Source organism: Festucalex cinctus, chromosome 8 (assembly GCF_051991245.1).
Source record: "Festucalex cinctus isolate MCC-2025b chromosome 8, RoL_Fcin_1.0, whole genome shotgun sequence".
NCBI lineage: Eukaryota > Metazoa > Chordata > Actinopteri > Syngnathiformes > Syngnathidae > Festucalex > Festucalex cinctus.
In genome coordinates this window covers 25896413-25917615 of record NC_135418.1, presented here as the reverse complement: position 1 = coordinate 25917615, position 21203 = coordinate 25896413, and the positions used below count along the sequence as shown (strand labels likewise).

Here is a 21203-nt window from a genome sequence, read left to right as displayed (position 1 = left end):
TGGCAGAGCGGAGCTAATTCAAACTTAGACGCGGAAATGTGACTCGCCTGATGGCGAGCCGACCTGCTCGATGGACATCCGTTGCTGGGGGTCCCAATAACACAACTTTGAATAACTTTAAAATGGCGTGATAATTGTGGGAAATTAACAAAAAATAAGGTACTACGGACGAGGCACGGGCGCCGTAGGGTCGAAACGATGTAACTGGAGGACTCCCTGTACATGAGTCAGAATGAGCTGAGCAACAATGGAAGCAAACAAGGACTCCATGTATTTACTTCTTAAAACCTATTGCATGAAAGTAGACCAATTTTATCTTTTATTTTTTAAGAGCTCTCCAAGTAAGTGGAAAATATGATGGTCAATGATTGTTTGCCGTATATGCTTCTGTCACAATAGAACTCAATAAGTCGCTCCTGTATTTACTTTCTGAGAGGAGAATAATGGCAGCAAGAAAATGAACCACAGCAGCAAAGTTGAGACTATGGAATGTAACACTTCAGCTGCAGGTAACGTAATGCGCTAAAACGTTGCGGAATGATTGCGAAAATGCCCAACAACTGAGCATTGGCAGTGGTTTACATCTGAAGCCAATTTCAGTTCATTTAGCTGCCATAGTGGGAAAAGTGGCGGGGACAGTGAAGCTTCTGGCCATCTTAAAATGAGTGGAAGCAAAGGCGACGCCTTCTAGGCACTAAACGAGCAATTCTCCTTTATACTGCTTGGTAACAATGCTGTTGGTCTGAATGGTGGAGAAACCTGCCATTAAGAGTCAAGCGGGCCCTCATTCAGCCAGTGTGGAGGTTAATCCTGGGGGTCACAGTGTCAAGAGCACTAAAGTGCAAAGAGCATTCCTCCCTTCGATTGTTTTTAAAGACGTGAAGGAACATAAACATCTCTCATTTTACTCAAATTAGCACAGCTACGGAAGCAATCACCTGCACAGTTTGCCTGTCGGGTATCCCGCCGTAAACTGAAATCTGAGGGACTGCCTGTCTTGCTGCTGCAGTAGTAGTACTACTACTACTACTACTAGTGCTGCTACTAGTACTACTACTACTACTGCTGCTGGTGGTGGTATTAGTACTGCTAGCAGAAGCAGTAGTGGTAGTAGACGGTGTTGCTGTGTTACTGCTGACGGCTGTGGTGGAAGTGGAGGATGTCGTGGTGGTGGTTGTTGCAGAGCTGCCGCCCGTGGTGGTCGTAGTGGTGGTGGTGGCAGCGGGTGCGGTGGGTGGCCCAGGTTCGCTCATGGTGCCCTCTGCTCTTCTCACCTTTGACCCCCGGCTCTTCTGAATGGCCCGCCTGTGCCTAGAACACAGTAGAGAAAGTGGTGCACATGAGAAAGGAAGCAAACTTGGGTGTCGGAAAAGAAACCACAAAGCAAAGCGCAACAGTTGAAGAAAGGAACACCAGTGGTCGCATTTTTTCTGTTGCAGCGAGTCGCTACGTGCGCGAGGGTCATCCGACAGGTGTACAGGGGCGAGTTGCTGACTGTAATTTGTTCACAATTGTCAATCGCGATCAGCCATGTGGCTTGGTGTGTGGCATGCCTTAATTGATTGCTTGGTTAGGTTGTGCAGTGTATGAAGTACTGCCTGTACAAGTGAAAATGTTATTGTCTTTGCTATGCTGGTGGTGGATAACTGTTACCATATCAGTAATCACAAGTCTTTCTTGTAAAGTGATGATTTTGAGTGAAATTATGCCAAGTTCAAGGAAAGTGTGTTTTGAGTCATATGTAGTAAAAGTAAAACATCGTCAACACAACTATAAGATGTGACGGCATTATCAAGTAGCTGAAATTAGTAAACAAAAAAAAGTTTTTAGAAATTAATCACAAGGGAAACGCAAATGGCAATGCTACTGTAGCTCTCTGATGCCAGTGCATGCATAAAGTGTCAGCAGGGATATTGATTCTGTTGAAGTGTGTGTCCAAGAATGAATTAATAACAAAAAATCTGTACATTTAACTGCATATAAATAAAACGCCATGCCACTGCAGTTTGAATAAGGACACACAAGACTTTCCCGTAATGTGAGAGGCAAAGCGGAACAAAGGAGCCACAAAAAAAAAAAAAAGAAAAAAAAACTATTTGGTTTCACTAATGAGATTCAGGAAATTTAGCATAGAAATGGAAGTGAACTGACATCACCGGTCACTCTCAATCACATTACAGAGGACACAAGACAACATTTGTTTTTAGTTAATTAAGTGACTTTGTTTTGTATATATTGAAAACGGAAAAATGGTTACTTTATCAATCAAAAGCAGCACTTGTGAGCAGCGCAACAAGGTTAAGTAGGGTTGAATGGGGTCGCAAATAACCCCAATCCCCAAACCCCAGTGCATGTGGCTGATTAGTCGTTTGGATTTTTATGTATGTCTGATCTGAAGAAATCTGATTCGATGCGTTGATTATATTCACACCGCCAGACAACAGATATCCCAATTGAGCCACTTGATAGCCCCCCCAAAAATAAACGGGAATTAAGTAAATCCAGCCTTTGAGAGTAAAGAAGAGGAAGTTAAGGTACTACAGAGGAAGCGGGGTCACCAGCTGATGGGGGTGAAAAAAAAATCCTAAAGTGGGGAGGATAGAATTTCTAGCCTCGGGGTTAGAGGTGTGTGCATGTAATTAAACAGCAAAATGAGGGGTGAAGGTTGAGAAAGGGGCTCGAGGATTTTAAACAGCGCAAGGAGGGTTTGATGGAAGTAATTAAATCAGGACCTACACCGCCATTCTAAAGCCATTACCGCCTCCTCTTCCTCATTACTATTTAGAGAGGATTAGGGGCCCGTGCCCAGATGTACGGCCTGCTTATTTTGCAGACTTCTAACTAAATGAAAAACCCTTAGAAACCATATGCTATTCCATTAAAGGCAGAGTGTAGACTTGTAAACAAACAAAAAAACAGGTCTTGGGATGAAAGTTTTCACTTGAGCAAAAAATAAATTAATAAATAAATAAATACAAAAAGCAAAACTATTACATCTGCTTAAGGGTTCATTAGTATTCAAATTGTTGGTGAGAGCGACTGTTCTGAAATCCAATCAGACAACGAGCGTGCATGGTTGTACACAAAGCAACCGCCGCAATATCACCATATTCACAGAGAGAGAGAGGGGAGGCGATTCCCCCCACTCGAAATGATGCTTTTGGCCCCTGCAGTCTCTCCGTGCGGGGAAAAAAAAAATCACATATCCATCAGTAACAGTGTGAAAGAAAACACACACAATATTGTCCCTTCTTGCCACATTTTACATCCGCGTCTAGAACGACACGTGCCAAATTTACACTACCAAGCACTCAATTCCTATGAAAAATGTTTCACTTTCCACTACTATATCCATGCACATTTCAATGATAAATACATACTTTCCCCCCTAAAATATCAAAGGTCAAATATTTTTTCACATATTGAAACTATTGGATGGTCCCCTGTGTGTCTTTTTTTTATTTTAACAGATTATTAACCAATTTAAATTGTCACTTCAACTTTCTGATGAGTCTCAAGCATTGTGGCATGTCTCAAGAAATCCTCGAATGACTTGTAAAAATATTTGTTAGTTTAACACATTTGAAGAGGCTTGTCCTGTTAAAACTTTAATATTTTGGTGCAATATTTGGATTTAACATGATTTAGAAAAATGTAATAATGTAAGCAATTTAAAGGTATAATACCAATTTTACCAATTCAATGTTTAATAACTCAAAATGGTTTTGAAGATGCGAGGATGGCGTACAGAAGTGACAATTTACTGAACTTGGAGGCACACAAGCCCAAAACACAAGTTAACATTGACGAAAAGTAAACATACGTCTAAAAGCAAGCAATGTAAGCATTGTGTGATTGTTTCCTCTTTAATGGTCTGTGCTTCCTCTGTAGTCTGGATTCAACATAAGGGTCTTGTTTAGGGTAGACAGACGCACATGTGGATACGCCATCGATCCTCATATTTTAATGACGTCAGGCTCATATTGACAAGATATATCCGATTCAGTTTTTCGGGATTGTGTCACTTGAAAGTTGTGGCGTGACCGCAACCAAAGTATACTAGCAACTATGCCAAGTCGAATGCAGCTCTCCACACCCCTCGAGCGGATGTAATGTTTTCACGTGGTCCGACAGACTTGCGCCTAGAGGATTTGTGAAGTCAAGAGGAAGGGGAGAGCCATTAAGATGCTGTCAGACAGACAGACAGACTGGCTGGCTCCAACCCAACGCGGACGGCAACGAGCCTCCATCAAGCGCCCAACGTGCAAACCACGCAAATTAATATGTAATGGTGGCTACTGCAAATGTTTATGCGCGTGTGTGAGTAGGGGTGCTCAGCTGCTTAGACAAAGCCCCGCAACCCCGGCTCTCCTACCTCCTGCGGCCCCCCCACCGCGATGCAGGGGTATGGTGCCCCATCCCCCGGGAGCGTGCTGTCCTACTTCAGGATGATGCTCTTCTTTGTCTGCCTCCCCTCCAGCGCTTGCTTGGCTGACTGATTGACTGAGCGACTGGCTGACTGACTGAACGCGTTTGTGCGAGTGTGCTACATCAGCCCAGCCCCCTGCGGCCCCCCCTCCTCCTCCAACACCTCCACCTACCCCCTAACGCACGGCGAGCTCGTCGTCCCGGAATCGACACCCCACTCCGCCAACCAGGACGCAGCCTGCCTCCTGATTATGTGGTATCCTAGCGACAGCCAACGGGGCGACGGCGGAATCCCCGAGCAGGGCGGCGTGCTGATTGGTGAGCAGGATGCTCTCTAATGAAGATGATGGTAATGATGGGTCGCCCCTCCCCCCATGGTACCCCAAAATTTTTATTTATTTTTTATTTTTTTGCACGTTTACATGCATAGATGCTCTGACATGACTACTATTCTCGCTTCTGCTGTTCTGGACATATTAAAACAGCACCGTCTTTGCCTGCATATTCCCATTCACGTGGATATAAACAGCTACAAAAATGACCATTTCCTCTTTTGTGCAACCAAATTCATCCATCTGAACAAATAACCAGCAGCTATGAAGAGGTAAATTTCGCTGTCAGTCAGTCAGTTGAGGACAGGCGCACCAACGTGCCCTTATCTCACTAACAAGACACTAATTCACATCCATTTGGCGAGGCGACTTGACAGCAGGTTATTTCGACCCATATAGGGGCATGTTTGGTTGCGAGTGTTTATTTACTCAACTGCACAGAGTACCAGGTGTCCACTTGGAGCTTGATCGAGACGCTGTCAGTTGATTGGCTGACAGAGAAGTGGCATTTTCCTGTCCATGTCCTTTTATTCTTGGTTCCTTTCCTATCAATAATGCATTGCAGTATTGCAAACAGGGCAATTAATACTATTAATGGTTCCCCACTTGGTAGGGGTGCATTCAGATTTTTGGGGACAGAACATTAAAGCAACAAATTCCCATATTAGGCAAGGGACACAAAGTGTAAACCACATGTTACGCCAGAGGCTAAACTGTTATTGTTGTACTTGTCTGGATTCAAGTTTCTAAAAAGAAAAACTGGATTTTGAACTAGCCTTTAAAAAAAAAAAAAAAAAAAAAAAAAAAAAAAAAAAAAGACATAAGCTGTTAAAGGCATTTTTTTATTATTATTATTTTGATGTACAATACACCATATTTTGTTAAAGAATATTTCATTAGTTGGGGAATATCCTACTCACAATTTTCATTTAAAATGTTATTTCATCTGTTCCTGTTTTGACAAAAAATACACATTTTGATGAATATTGTTAATGTGCTTAAATTGTCATTAAAAAAATGATAACAGAAAAAAACCCACTTTTTAATAAATTTGCAATTCCTCTTCACTGACATTTTGACTTGATTGGAATTCAAACCTCCTCTCATCACAATCATTTCACTGTTTAATTTTAACAACCTACAAGTATTTTTCTCATATAAATTTCAATTTATTTATCACGTCACTACTGAGCTAGCGTAGTTTTAAGGCAATGGTGCGTTCCAACTTGTGTACAAATTTCAGTTCTGTGACTACAGCCAGAACATAAACACTGGCATGAACAGAGGACTTCATAAGCTGAATTCTAAATAATGAGCGTAAATTGTCACACAAGTAATATAAAAAAAGCTAGCTAGGTAGATAGGTATTAAAAAACCCTCTTCAATAAATTAATACATATTTTTTGACTTTCGGAATTCAAAGCTCCCCCGAACGGGAACACTATTCATTCATGTGCACTCCGAGTAGACGGAATCAGAGGATAATGGCGTGCTTATGGTCTGCCCCGTCACATTAAGACGGCACCCGCACGTCTGGCTCGGTGAAATGTAGCCGTACCACTGAAATGTTGTATTGATTGGGGCCGACCATGCATGAAGCTCATTGATTATCAACTTCTCATTTGCATATAGATTAGCTGGAGGTGAGACCACGGGTGCGGGCCTCCAGTCTTGCACTTGTGAGGCTGAGGGGGGTAGGAGGTCAACAAAAGAGGAGAAAGGGAGAATGATAGGACGGCTGCTTGATGATGAACCTCGGGGTACGAAAGCTGGGATCCCTAAAGCGTCATGAGACACCAGAATAAACAGAGCGATTTTTAATGAAGCAAGCAAAGGGTTTTTAAACGCAAACAAACCACATCTTCTGTTCAAAGAGCTCATTATTTGGCACAAAAACAATGCAGATAGATGCCTACAAGCTTTTCCAGTAGGATTATAAAATAAATTAAAAAAAAAAAAAAAAAGAAAAAAAAAAAAGTCTGCTCTCTATGTGAGCCTTTCCTTTAAGTATGTTTTTTATTTTGCACCGACCAGATTTGCTTAATTGGATAAGCTGATATTTTACTTTTTTTATGGCTTTTCTCTGGTTACTCCTCTGGTTTCCTCCCACATTCCAAAAACATGCATGGTAGGTTAACTGAAAATTCGAAATTGTCAATAGGTGTGATTGTGAATGGTTGTCTATACATGTCCTACGATTGGCTGGCGACCAGTTCAGGGCGTACCCTGCCTACCGCCCGAAGGCAGTGATCGGCAGTAATGTTACAATGCCGATCGACCAATGACATCATTGATCAGATCCAATTTTAAGGTCTACTAAAACAAAAGGTCGAAAGATTCCTAAAATCTGCACTAATCTTCTAAATGATTGCACGTTTGGAATTATTGAATCCCCTTTCCAACAATACCTGTTTGTGGTCGTGCTCTTTGGGCAAATACAAGATTAGACACAAAGATTGGAACACCACATATTTATCAAACTATAGAATATTGCTCCGCTAACCCAACAATACCTTGAAATGCGCCGCCGGAGGAACACATTAAGCCTTTCTACCACCCTGTGTTTGTTCCACAATTAAATGCACCCGCTGTTAAAATATCTCCACAAAGCACAGATACTAACGGTGCCAAAGTAGTCTGAAAAATGAAAAAGGTTGCGTTGTAATCTATAAATAGCATGTAGCGCGTGAAATAGTTGTGGTAAAGCACACTAATTAGAAAAGTTGAAGAAGAGTCTCTGATGAATCAATCTCCCGAGTGTCGTGTCGATGTGGTATATATGGGTCAGGTATGAGGCACCAATGAAATATAGGCAAAGAGAAAAGTGACTTTGTTATATAAAGGATGTGTAACTTTCGGCATGTTACTTTTTTTTTTTTTGACACATTTCAAAGGACAGAAGCGGCTAAACGACCTCACCTGAGACACCATACACATATGAATTACCATCAAATGTTTATTGAAGTTCAACTATACTTTTAGAGAAAAATGTATCACAAAATTCAACCAATTGTGTAGTTTAAACACATTTTAGCAACAAATGTCAAACAGGGCTACAGGGGCCCATCTGTAAGGACTCTTGACTTTTGGACCTGGAGGATTCATGGTCCAACTCCTGCTGGTCTGACTGCTGTTAAGGTACCTTTGAGTCAGGCACCATCTCCACTCCCACACCTCAAGAGGTCCAGGGAAACCAAATATTTGCCCATATCAATAACAAAACAGTCACAACAATATGTACCCTACCATAAATAGAGGGCCTTAGCTGTTGCTGGCGAGTACATTGGTTAATAACAACCACACAACAAGACGTTCTTGTAGAAACATGTCGGTCAGTGCCTTGCTCAAGGACAACTTCACGGGAGGAGAATAGCATGCAACCAACAACTAGCTGACATTTTATTTTAGTTTTTGAATTTCCCCCAATGGGACTGGAACCGCAACCCTGTGGTTACAGATGTGTTAATGGCAACAAACATGGACATAGCCATAATTATGTTATGGCCTGTTACTGCTACTTTCCCCTCGGAACGACTTCCCACTTCAGTCACGTGGTTGACCTACATGTGTCTCGCAAATGTAAACCGAGGTGGGAGTTCAATGTGAGTTTAGTTGAAGGGGGCCTCCGTCACGCTGCTATGACAGACGCTTGTCAAAATAGCTCCAGTGACGTCACGCGTGCCCGTATGTTACCCCGCGCGTCAAATCGATATTGGGGCTTGTCGGCGCAACCAAGCTTGACAGTCGCCTTTTAAATGTTACCCCGCATGCGTTTGTTTTCATTCGAGGCGTGCGTGGTGAATTCCATCACACGTGAGCGCTCGAAACCGAGGCGTTCACAAAAACGAACATGGAATTTACTGAACAAACGACACGAAAATCTTAAGTGTTTGGAGGGAGGCACATGTTTTAGCTAGCGCGTTCCAGGACACGAGCGAGCCAAGCTAGTAGCGAGGGGGGTGGGAGGCGAATTTTTCTTTATAAGCCTCCTGCTTACCGTTGCTGTAAACCTCGCCGGGTCGCCCTTCCTTCTGGTGTCGCGTCCCCCTTGCTTAGCCTACGACATAATCCATTTCTGGCCTGCCGAAGCACCGTTAAACGCCAGCACTGCAGAAGGACAGCAGTGGCAACTTTTTTGCATTTGCATTCCACACTGGTCACGTGACGCACCATCGACCAATAGGCGGAGATCACGGGGCAGTGGGGACCCACCCCTTCTCGCTCTCAGCTCGTCTCCTGTTACAAGGATACAACAGCGCCTGTCAAATAGCGCCGATTTGGTCTCCATGGCAACCGAGACCCATTAACCCTTCAATTAATACCCTTTGGGACACAAAAGGAACAAATTATGCCCCCCCATTTAAATGAATGAAAATGCTATTCATCCGTTCCAGCCCACCTAAAACATATTTAATTTGCTAACATGTTTTAAATAATGAAAAATAAATAGCACTATAGTAAAATAAATACTGTACAACAATTAACACAAACACATTTTTTTGTTGTTGAGTTTTTCCTTGTCCTTTTGTGGTTCGATCAGGGGATGTCGTTGGTATTTTGTCAACACATTGCATTTTTTTTTGCAGAGAAACAGTGCATAATAATATACAGCAAAAAAATAAATAAAAATCATATAAGATATAAGAGTCAAGGTATTTATTTACTTTATAAATATGTGACATGCAGAATGAATGAGAATTCTGCAAGGATGTCAGGAGTCACAGTTCGTGAAATCAATTATTTGTCTGGAAAATGTTTGTAAACCAATTTGTTAGCGAACCGAGTTTTCGCAAAGAATTTCCACCGTAATTGCACTATTTTTCAATTCATCGGAGTGGTAACTCAAGACATTGCATGCAAGCTAAGGCAAAATCGGAACAATTGAAAAAATAAAATAAAATCAGCCGTCCTACACCACCACTACCACACACACATGAAGTTTCCTCCACTCATGACATATTCACCTAGACTGTTAAGTTGCAAATTGATTGCAACACTGAAGCAGAGGCAACATCATGCAAAAAGAAGCCCACTGTTGCGGAGAATTTTGTAAAATCCCGAAGGTAAGCAGAGCTGCACTGACTTTTGTTGGATGCACAAATTAATGTTAGCCCTCTACAAGTGCTGACCTTTACACCATACTCATTAAAATCCCACAAGTGGAAACTCAACTCTGGCTCTGCTGCATAATTTGTGTTGCCCGCCACTCAAGTGATCCAGATCACATTTCTGCCACCCTTTTTAAACTTTAAACGGGTCAAATTGACCTGCAGCATAACAGGAGGGTTAAGATCACAGGAAAAGCCACACAAAAGCCAAGCAAGACAAGCATCAATCATGACTTTTTTTTCCATTGACAAACTATGCTAAAAAAAAAACTAAAAAAAAACGACTGTTTATGACGCCGCCATATTGTCGCCTTGTAACATGAGGAACGGGAAGAGTAGAATCTGGGCGGGGGTCGCATTCAACATTTTCTTAGAAACCCTGAATAATTCATCAGATTATGACATATTTGGTTGGCCCGTGACTTAATTACGTGCTCACTCATCGCTCCCTTGACGCAACATGAACGCTGTACTCAGCTGACCCCCGGTTTGGAGGCCTACAGCATGCGGGATATGAATGCTGTATAATGTTCTGTTTTCACTGTCACAATAATGCAGGGTCTGTTTACGATTTACTTCTCACTTTAGTTTGGGAACTAATGTTAAAGAAAGAAAGAAAGAAAGAAAGAAAGAAAGAAAGAAAGAAAGAAAGAAAGAAAGAAAGAAAGAAAGAAAGAAAGAAAGAAAGAAAATTAATACAGACTCTTTTGTTTGTAATAATTTCCAGATGTGTCTTTTCATTTGCTTTGATATGTAATAATTTTAAAGCGACTTTGTGAACAGACACCCCTGTTTGTTTCGGCACTGTATCATACTGAGAGCTGCATGTTGCTTATTTATATGCATTACACTTATAAAATAGTGTATTGTTAAAAGTTTTTTTTTTTTTTTTGCTAATGTGATACACTAATTTCCAAACAAAAAGCTACAGAAAAATTTAGCCCTGAATTACAACATATTTAAATGACCAACAATAAATATAGGCTACCATGTTGTGATGTATAATTAAGTAAATTAATTACAATTTACTTGATTAAAAATTTAAATAATTAAAATGAAAACTCCACAATTTCAAATCCAATTGGTGTATGGCATTTTGAAAGTTAAAAAAATCAAATACTATAAAACAAATGGTAATGAATAAGAATAGTTTAGACGATAATGCTAATATGTATAATATAAAAAACTGAAATACAAATAATAATAATACACAAATAAAAAACATTTTATATCGTTTTTAAAAAAAAATAGAATAAATATAATATAATAATAATATAATAAAAGTCCCCACTTTGAGCCCATAATTTAGAAATTATGCTGTTGCACTAAAGTACCACAAGGAGGCGACATTGTCTAACCAGTTTACAAGTCTGATCACATTCGACCAAGACACCTCGGTGCAAACATGTTGAGAAATGATGTGCGCGACAAGAAAACTGATTTATAGTTCTTAAAAAATGATTTGTAGATGTTGTGTTGACAGTTTTGACAGGTTTAAGCCATAATCTCAGCTCTCTGCTCTAGTGCGTTTAAAGTGTCCCTCCAATGTCATCTCTGAGTCCCAGGGTTGAAGAAAAGTGTTTAAAATAGCTAACAGGAATGAACACGATTGTTTCCCTGAGACAATGAAAATTCCTGCTGTCAAAGGCCGGCCTGCCTCGGTCGGCTTCCTCTTTTGTGTTTGCCGTTTTGTCCTCGTCTACGATATTGTAAACAGCAGACCGGCCAGCCACCTTGATGCCTGTTTGAACTGCCATCAAAGTTTGCTTATTAGTTCAGGAATGGCTTGCGTGCTTCCCCCATCCTCATCATGTTTGCACAGGGTCGATGACTATTGTGAAGAAGGATATTTAGTCTGATTGAGTCACAGCAGACATCCCCTCCCTAAGCACGACCTAAGATAGACTTCACAAATTTATTAAAAATAAATAACGGAATGGATGGATGCTGTGGAGATTGACAATTCCGAACATCCGGGCATTTCTAATAATTCCGCAATGCAAATGCTTCTTTGACATGGTAAAAACAAATGGCGTATTGTATTGCTTTTGCCTGTGACTATACAAACCAGGCAGATTCTTATAGTAGTCATTTGTCAAACGACATCTCATCACGTTTTGAAATCAAAATATTCCTCACAAATCAAATTATAACAATCCAAAGTCCAATGCTTTTCAATGAGCGGAGAGCTTCCATTTCACCGAGTTGACCGCCATTTTAACTTGTGACGTAAGATCGGTATTGTCAACTGCAGGATTCAATGTAGGACAGGAGGAGTGTGAGTTAATTACGCTATCATACAGTTTCCGCTTGGTCCCACTGGAATGGATTTTAAAAAAAAAAAATTATTGTAATCAATCATTCACACATTCACACAAGCTCACTTGGAATGTAATGGAAATGGCTTCAATAGATCCTTCCAGCTGACGTCACTGCTTAGGTCCCGCTGCGCCTCCCGGAGGGCAAACATCACATAACAAATGAATTTAGGGAGCTTGATTTTCAGCGAGCGTTTTTGTTAAAAAGTGGGAAATATTAACCTTGCTCTCGCAAGATGAATTCTCGCAGTATTTGTGAGTTCACAAACTCCGAAGAATACTATCTTGTACTGTCTCCCGCAGATAACTGCCGTTCCCAAACCACTGGTGGTTCGGACCAATCACAGAGCAACATTGTGTTTGGGGCGGGATATTCAACTGTGACGAAACCAGGAAGCTAGCGCCGACGCCGGAGCTAACAAACAAACCTAACATGGATGAATGGACACTGCATTCATGAAATCGTTTGTGTCCCGATATACTCGTATTGTGTATATCGAAGTCTTCAAGCTACCTTAGCTTGCTAGCTGCTAACAAACAGACCGGACGTTTACTACACATTCAAAACAACACACCAGTATTAATGATGGCCCAAGGTTGGTACAGGCAGATTTAGATCCTGATTCCTCGCTTTAGATAAAAGTCATCAATGACCTGATAGTTTGATGTATCGAAAAGATTATCCTGTGTGGGGATGTGTTGAGTGAGTTTGTCCTCACAAATCTGCACAGGAAGTGGTCATGACATGTTAAACTGCTCATACTTTACTGTTTGTAAGTTTTACCATGCAGCCTACACTTTTTACACTTGAATGCAAGATTGTACAGCTAAAAAGTGTGATGCTTGCACTCCAACACTCATTTATATTTCTATTATTTTCAATGGGGAAATGAGTTATGAAAGAGCGATGAAACAGCACAGCTCAGAGCGTCCTCTCACGCGCGGCGGCCCATCACACCCTCATTACTTCAATTCCCTCACAGCCGATCAAAATAATAGGATTCTCGTCACAGAAGTTACAACGTGCCCAGTAGTCTGTGGCTATGTGTGTGCAGAGAAGAACAAGGCTGCAGTGTTTTGATTGTTTTTTTTGGGGGGGGGGGGGGTGGAGCAATTGCCAATAAAAGGCCCACCAAAGTGTTTGCTTACAGTCGAAGCCCCGTGCCTGTTTAGACTTTTGGCTCATCTGTCATTAATTTCCACACTTGTCAGCAAGAAAACATGCCAGAGCTGTCCCCACTTAAAGTTGACAAACACAATAGTGAAGTATTTTACTTTGTCTTCAACAAAAGTTGCTTTCGTCATTTTCATAAACACACAATTTGTTTTTTTAATGTATTTTTTTTGCAAAAGATAATTGATGTCATTGTATGAAAGAACCACATTGAATGGTAAAACAATTGATTTAAAATTTATAGCTTACGTGGTTTTGTACACCTCAAATAAACTTATGTCAACAACAAGCTTCAAGTGTATTTTTTGTAAACATCAAAGGCAATTTTTAGCCTTCAACACACCTGAAGTACGCGTTTTCTGAAGACAAGTGAATCTTCAATTAAGCTAATGTGTTAGTTCATAAACGGCATAGACACCTGTACTTTTTACAAGTGTGAAGTACCTGTTTTGCTAAATTATAAAAACAACTGAGTCTTCATTTAGGCTAATATATATGAAGTGTTAGTCAATTTCTTCATTCTTCAGCAAGGGAAAGTGCCATAACTGCTCCCCTCAAAGGTTTACAAATTCAACTTTTACTCTCTCTTTATATAAATAAAAAAATAAAATAAATAAAAAATAAATAAATAAATAAAATAATAAAAAAATCTTTCGCAAGTTGTACTATTTCCCCTCATTAACGACACTTGTGAATAACAATGCCAGTCATTTCCCGTTTTGCTCTTCTTCATTCCACAAACTGGACGGATGAGTAATAATTTGAAACGACTCCCTTTGGTTTGTTTGTTTTGCTAAACCTGTTCACCAAGGCGAAAAAAAAAATGCAGTGCCATCACTTGTGTGTGGAATTTTCCATTACTCAAATATTCAAATTTGGACAAGTAATGCCATAAATGAAAAATAGGACGTGAAGGATGGGCTAATCGGAGAATAAGAGGATTTGCACAGTAAGGCAGTCCTAAAAAAAAATGTCACTAACCAGAAATTAGAGGCGTGAACCAATTGATGTATGTTATAAGTGTGCAGGTTTTATGGATGGCAGCTCGCTATTCATTATACTCTACAACTCATTTTCAGCAGTATTCCCCCCCCAATGTGCGTTCGAATTGAGGTTAACTGAGGTGACACTGCAGAGAAAGCCAGCACTGAATGCCTTAAATGTTTTCTTCTCGAAAACAGTGCCGAATGGTCTAGGAAGTGGTTTATGTTACACAGTGAGCTCGCACTTGTCAAATATATACTATAACTTCAAAACTACTGTGATCCCAAAACATTTGAAATTCATTTCAAAGTAGTTTTGTGACATAAAACCTAAAAGTAAACACTATTATTGTGTAGGTTTCAATTTTGCAACCTTTAAAAATGTATAATATACTGTATATGTAAAAATCCATCTATTTTTGCAGATTTGTTGGGGGGAACTATCCTACATTATTCCTTAATAACCTATTCTCCTTTTATGCTCAGTCAAAAAGTAATAAAAGTTTTGCTTTGGCGCCATTTTGCAGCATCTTCAAAGAACTAAGTTGAGCTGAGGAGCTTCATTTCGGAAAAAAAAAAAAAAAAAGTGGTTCTTTGCTGCCATCTTCTGGCTTCCAGAAGCAATTAGCCTATTGTGAACGGCTGAAAAGTGCATCAGTGCTGTGGCTCTGCTTTTAAGTAAAAGCATTCTTTCAAAAAATCGGTGTTGTGGCGGGGCCATGGTAGGTGAACACTTTTGTATATACAGTTAATGTGGGGAGGTCACTTGAGACTCCAGCGAGCGCACTCACGTAGGTTCTATTTGTGGCGACAGGGACAGCGAAGGGGCCGAGGCACACGAGTGTGAAGTGTTTGCCAGTCTGGTGTTCGTCACCAACTTTCAGGGATGACGTTGAGGCGTCATCAGACACTGAGCACGTCCAACATGAACGCCCACATGAGGAAAAAAAATAAAAAAAGAGGGAGAGGCGACAGCACATTATAAGGAAGTAAACTTGAAGTGATTGAGCCACTGCTCTTGTAAATCCCCTCCCAAGTGATGACTTCTGTCATGCAATCAGTGCAGTGTAGGAGGGAAATAATAGGTGATAAAGTGATGCAAGAAGAAAATGATGTCTAAAGCTACATTCTCATAAGTTCGCCTGCAGTATACTTGAATGAATTTGTACAGTTGTCAATAAAAGAATACAGTTTCTTACATGTAGCTGATTAAACATTAAGGCTTTAGTGAACTTAATAAAACAATCATAAATTAACTGTCACTTTTTAATACTTGGTTACAATTTGTTGTCACTTCCTGCTTGTTCTTGAGGAAATTTCCATTCGGTTTTGATGACTTGTAAGGTCAATCTTCACTTCACACATTTTTACTGATGAATATGCCATAAGTGAGGAGCAGGAGTTTGTCAACAAAAAATATTCAAGAACTTTGATTACTGAATTTAAAAAAAAAACAATCTGAAAATTACTGCAAAATGAAAAATGTTACTTTATTTATTTTTTATTTTTTTAGGAGCAAAATACCACCATTTAGGTGCAGACTGAAGCTCTAATGAAGAGAATTTAATTCTTAATTACTCGTACGTTAACGTATAAGCTTTCATAAACATGGATTGAATCAATCAATCAATCATGTCTACGTCATGCCTGAGAGGGACAACATGCAGCAGCCATCAGTGTAAGTTTTAAAAAGGAAGTCAAACAAAAAAAAAATCTTGACAATAATATGTTCTATCCAGCCCCACTAGTCTAAATACGGTATTCTGGTTGATATTGTGACAGTGCAATATGAATTAAGCAGCAGAATCAAGCAGTTTCTCTCAATATCAGAAAGCGGCCATTTTGCCTTTTTTTTTTTTTAATAAATGCTTTGTGTATATAAGTAAAAAGCAGATGATAAAGAAGATCATAACAGAAAGTTTTGAGATCTTGTTGCGAAATTCCCCTTTCGGTAAAGCCTTCATGTTTTCAAATGTGAAGTAACTTAACTAGAACAAAAAAACAAGTAATTACTGAGCAATATATTAGTGTTGGTGATAAACTCATCATGAGATTGTTGACTCAGGGTGCAGTGAGAGTCCTAATTGGACAACAGAGGGTTTAATGAGAGGACAGCAGGTTTGCATGTCCTCCCCCGGATGCTTCATTCCAAGCTTACCTCACTCAGCTCGGCCCGCACGGTCCGGTGACTTCGGCCAGACAGCTAATGCCGTGTGACAGTCTGTTTTTTTGCCGAGGTAGCAGGCGGGAGTGACATGTTTCCAAATGGACATAATGATGAGGAGAGGGGTGTGGTGGCTGGGAAGAGGTGGGATGAGATGATCTCCTTTTGTCATGGACAATGTGTGCAAGTTTTTAACTCTTTCCTCATCCCTTTTGCTTGTGCTGACCTGGGGGGAAAAAACCCCATCACATTACCAGCAGGATTAGACAGAATAATTATGATTATCTACCACAAAGTGTTAAAAAGGGTTATAAAGACAGCTATTGACTATTGTATTTAGTAGTAGGGGTATGCCGTAGAATCCTTGCATCCAAACTGAAATGTCGCAGGCAATAACTTTGGCCGGTGTACACTGCAGCAATGGTAGGAGGGTCATAGGAAAGGTTAACGACAACATTTACATTCATCTGCCCTTTTCTGGCCTGTTCGTGACTTTCATCTTCTCCCAAAATGCACCTCTCAGGGGCCCTAATGTCCGACGGAGGGTCCCGTGAAGAAAAGAAGGGAGCGTGTCAGCGATTTAGCCGGCAGAGTTACGGCCGCATTTTGGCCTCTCGCCTGCTGCCCGCTCAGCTGAGTCGGGCGACGGGAGGTGCTTGCAGTGAATTGAGACCTTGTTGGGTTTTGGTGGGACAAGAAGAATGGGCATTAATCCCCCCCCCCCCTCCCCCGTTGTGTGATTCTGCCTGCTCCTGCATCAACCAGCTGGTTCTGGTTTGGTTTTGGGCTTGCACTCAAGAGCCAAAAAAGCTGGAAGCTATTAATCACCCATTAATGAGTCATTGGGAACTTCAAAATATTGACATTGATTAGCTAAATCAACATTATGTAATAGTCAATGCATAGTTTTGATGAAATCTGTGAGCAGTTAGCTTCTGACCATGACTCTCGCTGGAAATATAATCAAAACATTTTCTTTTTAAACCACTGTCATTTCAGATTTTTCATTTTATTGGCCAGTGCAAACGTCCTCTTGAAATCATGTCTATTCTTCTTCTTCTGCAGAATGAGTTTCCTTTTGGGGGGCCTCAACGAGTCTGAAAACCCAACAATTTTTGAAAGCGAATGTAGTGGAAATTTATTTATTTCAAGGCTCCTGAACACAGCCCCTTAAAACTACACAGTAGTTTGATATTCACGTTGGTTATACCATGCCGGAAAACTCATCACTTTCGCAAGTGTGGCTATCATAGTGAAAATGTATACATTTTAACTACTTCGACAAACTCCAATCGGAAGCAGGTGCCCCTGAGAAATGTGTTATACAAAATCAAAGTACACACACCAATTTTTTTTTTTACATTTGAACTAATTTCTAAAATGTTACAATACCCACACATGATCAGGTTTGATATTTACAATTTTTGGCCCTGACTCATTTCCAAGCAGATCAGGGGGAGGAAAAAATAATAATAAAAATCTCCCACCCCACACCACAGGAAAATCTGCTTGTTGCTTAATTATACTATTACAACTGTAGGGACACAACATTAAGTTGTGGGACTTGGTCAAACAGGTGCAAAAGCAATCGAGCCCATCATTCAAACATGTTTTAATGATCTTCAATTAAAATGTATTATTTTTGCTGACTTTTACATAGTTGCTTGGTTGTCATGGCCAGGAAAAAAGGTAGCGATTGGTAGTCTGCTAGGTGCAGTTCTATGTTTGTCAAAATGGCGCTTGATGGCTCTTAGGCTACCTGTAAATTTCCATTAACATTTTGTAATGGCAATATGATGACCTACACCTGTTCTGCTGGCTGACTGATTCAACAGCAGAGTGTAGCAAGACAAAACGCAAGAAAAACAAAACACAAAACACCCGTTTGTAGTTATGACAATACACACGATAGTGATCAAGATTTAGTTTGACTAAGATTACCATCGACTCCTTTGCTTTCACTTCTTTGTTTAGAGTTGGTCTTGCAACCAACAATGCATTGCACACCAGGAAGACGGTGTCCCTGTGTCTTCAAAAGCTGCTTCTGGAAAACATTAAGTTTAGAGTATCAGCGATGAAATGGTATGCTGCAGTGCTTTAAACAGACGGACAACAGATTGATTTCACATAGGCTACAGCTATATATACACAGACTGGCACAGAACAAATAAAATGTTATTATTTATATTACAACTCACCATTACTCTGAATGCAGTTTTGTTGTAACAGGGAGCCCTGCATTTGTTTCTTCAATGACACATGAATTGTATCACTGATTTCCATATTACTCTGTAATATTGTTTGAACCTCTCCAAAAATAATTCTCTTTTTCAATTCATTTCAGGCTGATGATCAATAACATTTATTCAGTTTCTCCGTGGGGTCCGGTACCAAATTGTCCGCTGACCACTCCTGCCGCTGCAAAGAACTGATATGAGAACAAAACCCGAAAGAGACAATTGAGAAAGGCCCGTGGCTCGCAGATTTCGACTTTTAGACACACATGACCTTTTGTTGGACGTCGTGCTTTATCTCGCCGTTTCACAAGCGGGCCGAAGAAGAAGCAGAAGAAGAATGGGCTTGAGAAAGCGTCAATGTGCCTGCTGAACGTGCCAGCTCTCTAAAAAGGGCCTCGTTGAGACACTCTCCGGTGGCTGTTGCCTTGGCGATAGTCACCCCACACCAAGTCCGGAGTTCATGAAACCTGTTTCAAGGCATGTGGATATGTTTAAACTGCTTCAAATACTGTAGCACATAGAATATCTCTTTTTAAATGTGCGTGTTTTTCTTAGGTTGCATTTCAATGCATTTGTTTTTCTGTCAAGACTATGATGAAGCAAATCCCATTTGCACCACTTTCGAGCTAAAAGACATCGAAACTGTCACTTGATGCATGCAGTGTAAATCTAACCTTGGAGTGGATTGGTGCAAGACTTTAAGGAAACAGTATTATCATGCAATGTATTGTACTACTGTCCAAGGTGAACTATGCATGCCCTTGCATGAAACAAAATGGCTGTTTTCAACATCATGTTCTTAGACTGCATTTTAGAGTTACAATTAACTAATTTTGGATCTGTTCCAAGCTGTCAGGCAGTGTGCGGGGATCTTATGCCGTTATTCAAAAACTCAACATGTTTGAGCACAACAACCTTCTTTGTGCTGCTGAAATGAGAGCTTAGCGAATGTGGAGTAAACAAAACCTGAAACAATGTGTGTGTTTCCAACAGTCTAGTCCAACCTTGCCCCTTAACAGACAACCACAACGATGTTTAAGCTGAGCCGTGATTGGTGTTTGGTTGGTTGACAGCAACAATTGAGCCTCGGCACCTAGTCAGGGCACTTTATTCGAGGGAGGTGTTTCTATTTTTTATGTCAATAACCCACTATTTGGGGCTCTGCGTTGAATATTAAAGTGCAACAATCCAAATGAATGTAAATACAACGAAAGAGCTCCTTGTTCGTCCTCTCTTATGCTCCCGTAAACGTGTTCTCCCAGCATTCAGAATTCCACCTCGTTATGCAACACATGCACAGCTAATCCTATAATTCACATAACTCGAAACATATAAACATGCCTTTGATAATTAACAACAGCTCTCTAGCATAAAAGAATGCTGCCAGAAGCAGAACAATGTGTCTACCACATTATTTCATTGTCAATTTGTTGAAGGAAAAAAACAAAACAAAAAAACAAAACAGAAAACTCAACTAACCTGCGTCAGATTTCAAGTGACTGGGAAAGGCTTCCTGGAAAAAGGCCATAGTTATAAGCAGCTGAGAGGGATTCAGATTTGGGCAGCTTTAGAAGGTCAAAACAGAGGTGCAATTGTGTGGTTGCACTTAAAAGAGGTAAGGATTCATGGCGAGATAGTTTTCGCCTGTTCTTTGTTATTTCAAGGGAGGCCTGAACGTGCGCAAACATCGTCAGTTCAGAGGTCAGTTGGTGATGGGTTATCAGAGACCCTCCGTGGAACACTGTCAAAAACAATTAGGCACGCCCCTGACTTTCGTAGTTCAGTATTGCCTCAGTGTTTACATGCAGACTAGCTAATCAACTGGTTTAAGAAAGTTTGAAGCTTGGTTGCATCACGGACAGCTGACAAGTAACTCCAATATTTTTGAGCAAATCAGGGTCAGTGACACCAACAAAGGGACATAGAACGGGAAGGCTGAGGGGTCACCAGACGCAGGCTAGATTTCTTTGATGAAAAAGGAAAGCAAGAGGAAGGAATAAGGGGGTGGGGGGGATTGAGCAACTCCCAAACTATGCTCCTATAGGGGGGCACAGTGTGCTATCTGGAAAAAAAACACCTCAGCATGTTTGATCTTTTTCACCGCGTAAGGTTTGTTGTAATCTTCACTTTAGTTTGTGTGATTTCTTACTTATTTACAGAATAGTACATCCATCCATTTTTTGAACCGCTAATCCTCACTACTTACGTATTACAGTGGGTTTTTTCTGACGTGAAAAATGAGCCTTAGCCTTAAAAAAGGTTGGGAAAAACCTATCGCGGACAGCACAACGACAATGAAAACCTAAAAATTTAAATTCCATTTGAGGTAAGATAACGGCCTAAAAAGGTAAGCTCCCATGCAAGGTGCAGGTTTATCATTTTACCGGCAACAGATACAGACCCTCAAGTGGAAATGAGTGAAGTGCTCGCACGTATATAGTCGAAGCTATCAGTGTCTG

General features: G+C 40.5%; 1 protein-coding gene across 13 annotated transcripts in view; it reads right to left on the bottom strand.

The window, feature by feature from the left end:
* phc2b (polyhomeotic homolog 2b (Drosophila)) overlaps window positions 1–21203 on the bottom strand; it is a 91021-nt gene that overhangs the window by 10487 nt on the left and 59331 nt on the right. For 8 of the 13 annotated variants that reach the window (XM_077530978.1, XM_077530977.1, XM_077530972.1 and 5 more), the window contains 5 exons: window positions 18706–19211; window positions 18449–18551; window positions 16502–16733; window positions 8758–8996; window positions 939–1311 (listed from right to left, as the gene is read on the bottom strand). In XM_077530978.1, coding sequence (XP_077387104.1) covers window positions 939–1311; window positions 8758–8933 — 549 coding nt within the window. In that variant the 5' untranslated portion in view covers window positions 8934–8996; window positions 16502–16733; window positions 18449–18551; window positions 18706–19211. Of the gene's footprint in view, window positions 1–938; window positions 1312–4375; window positions 4521–8757; window positions 8997–16501; window positions 16734–18314; window positions 18331–18448; window positions 18552–18705; window positions 19212–21203 lie in introns of those variants that run through there. The other 5 variants (XM_077530973.1, XM_077530974.1, XM_077530971.1 and 2 more) reach the window with 5 other exon arrangements.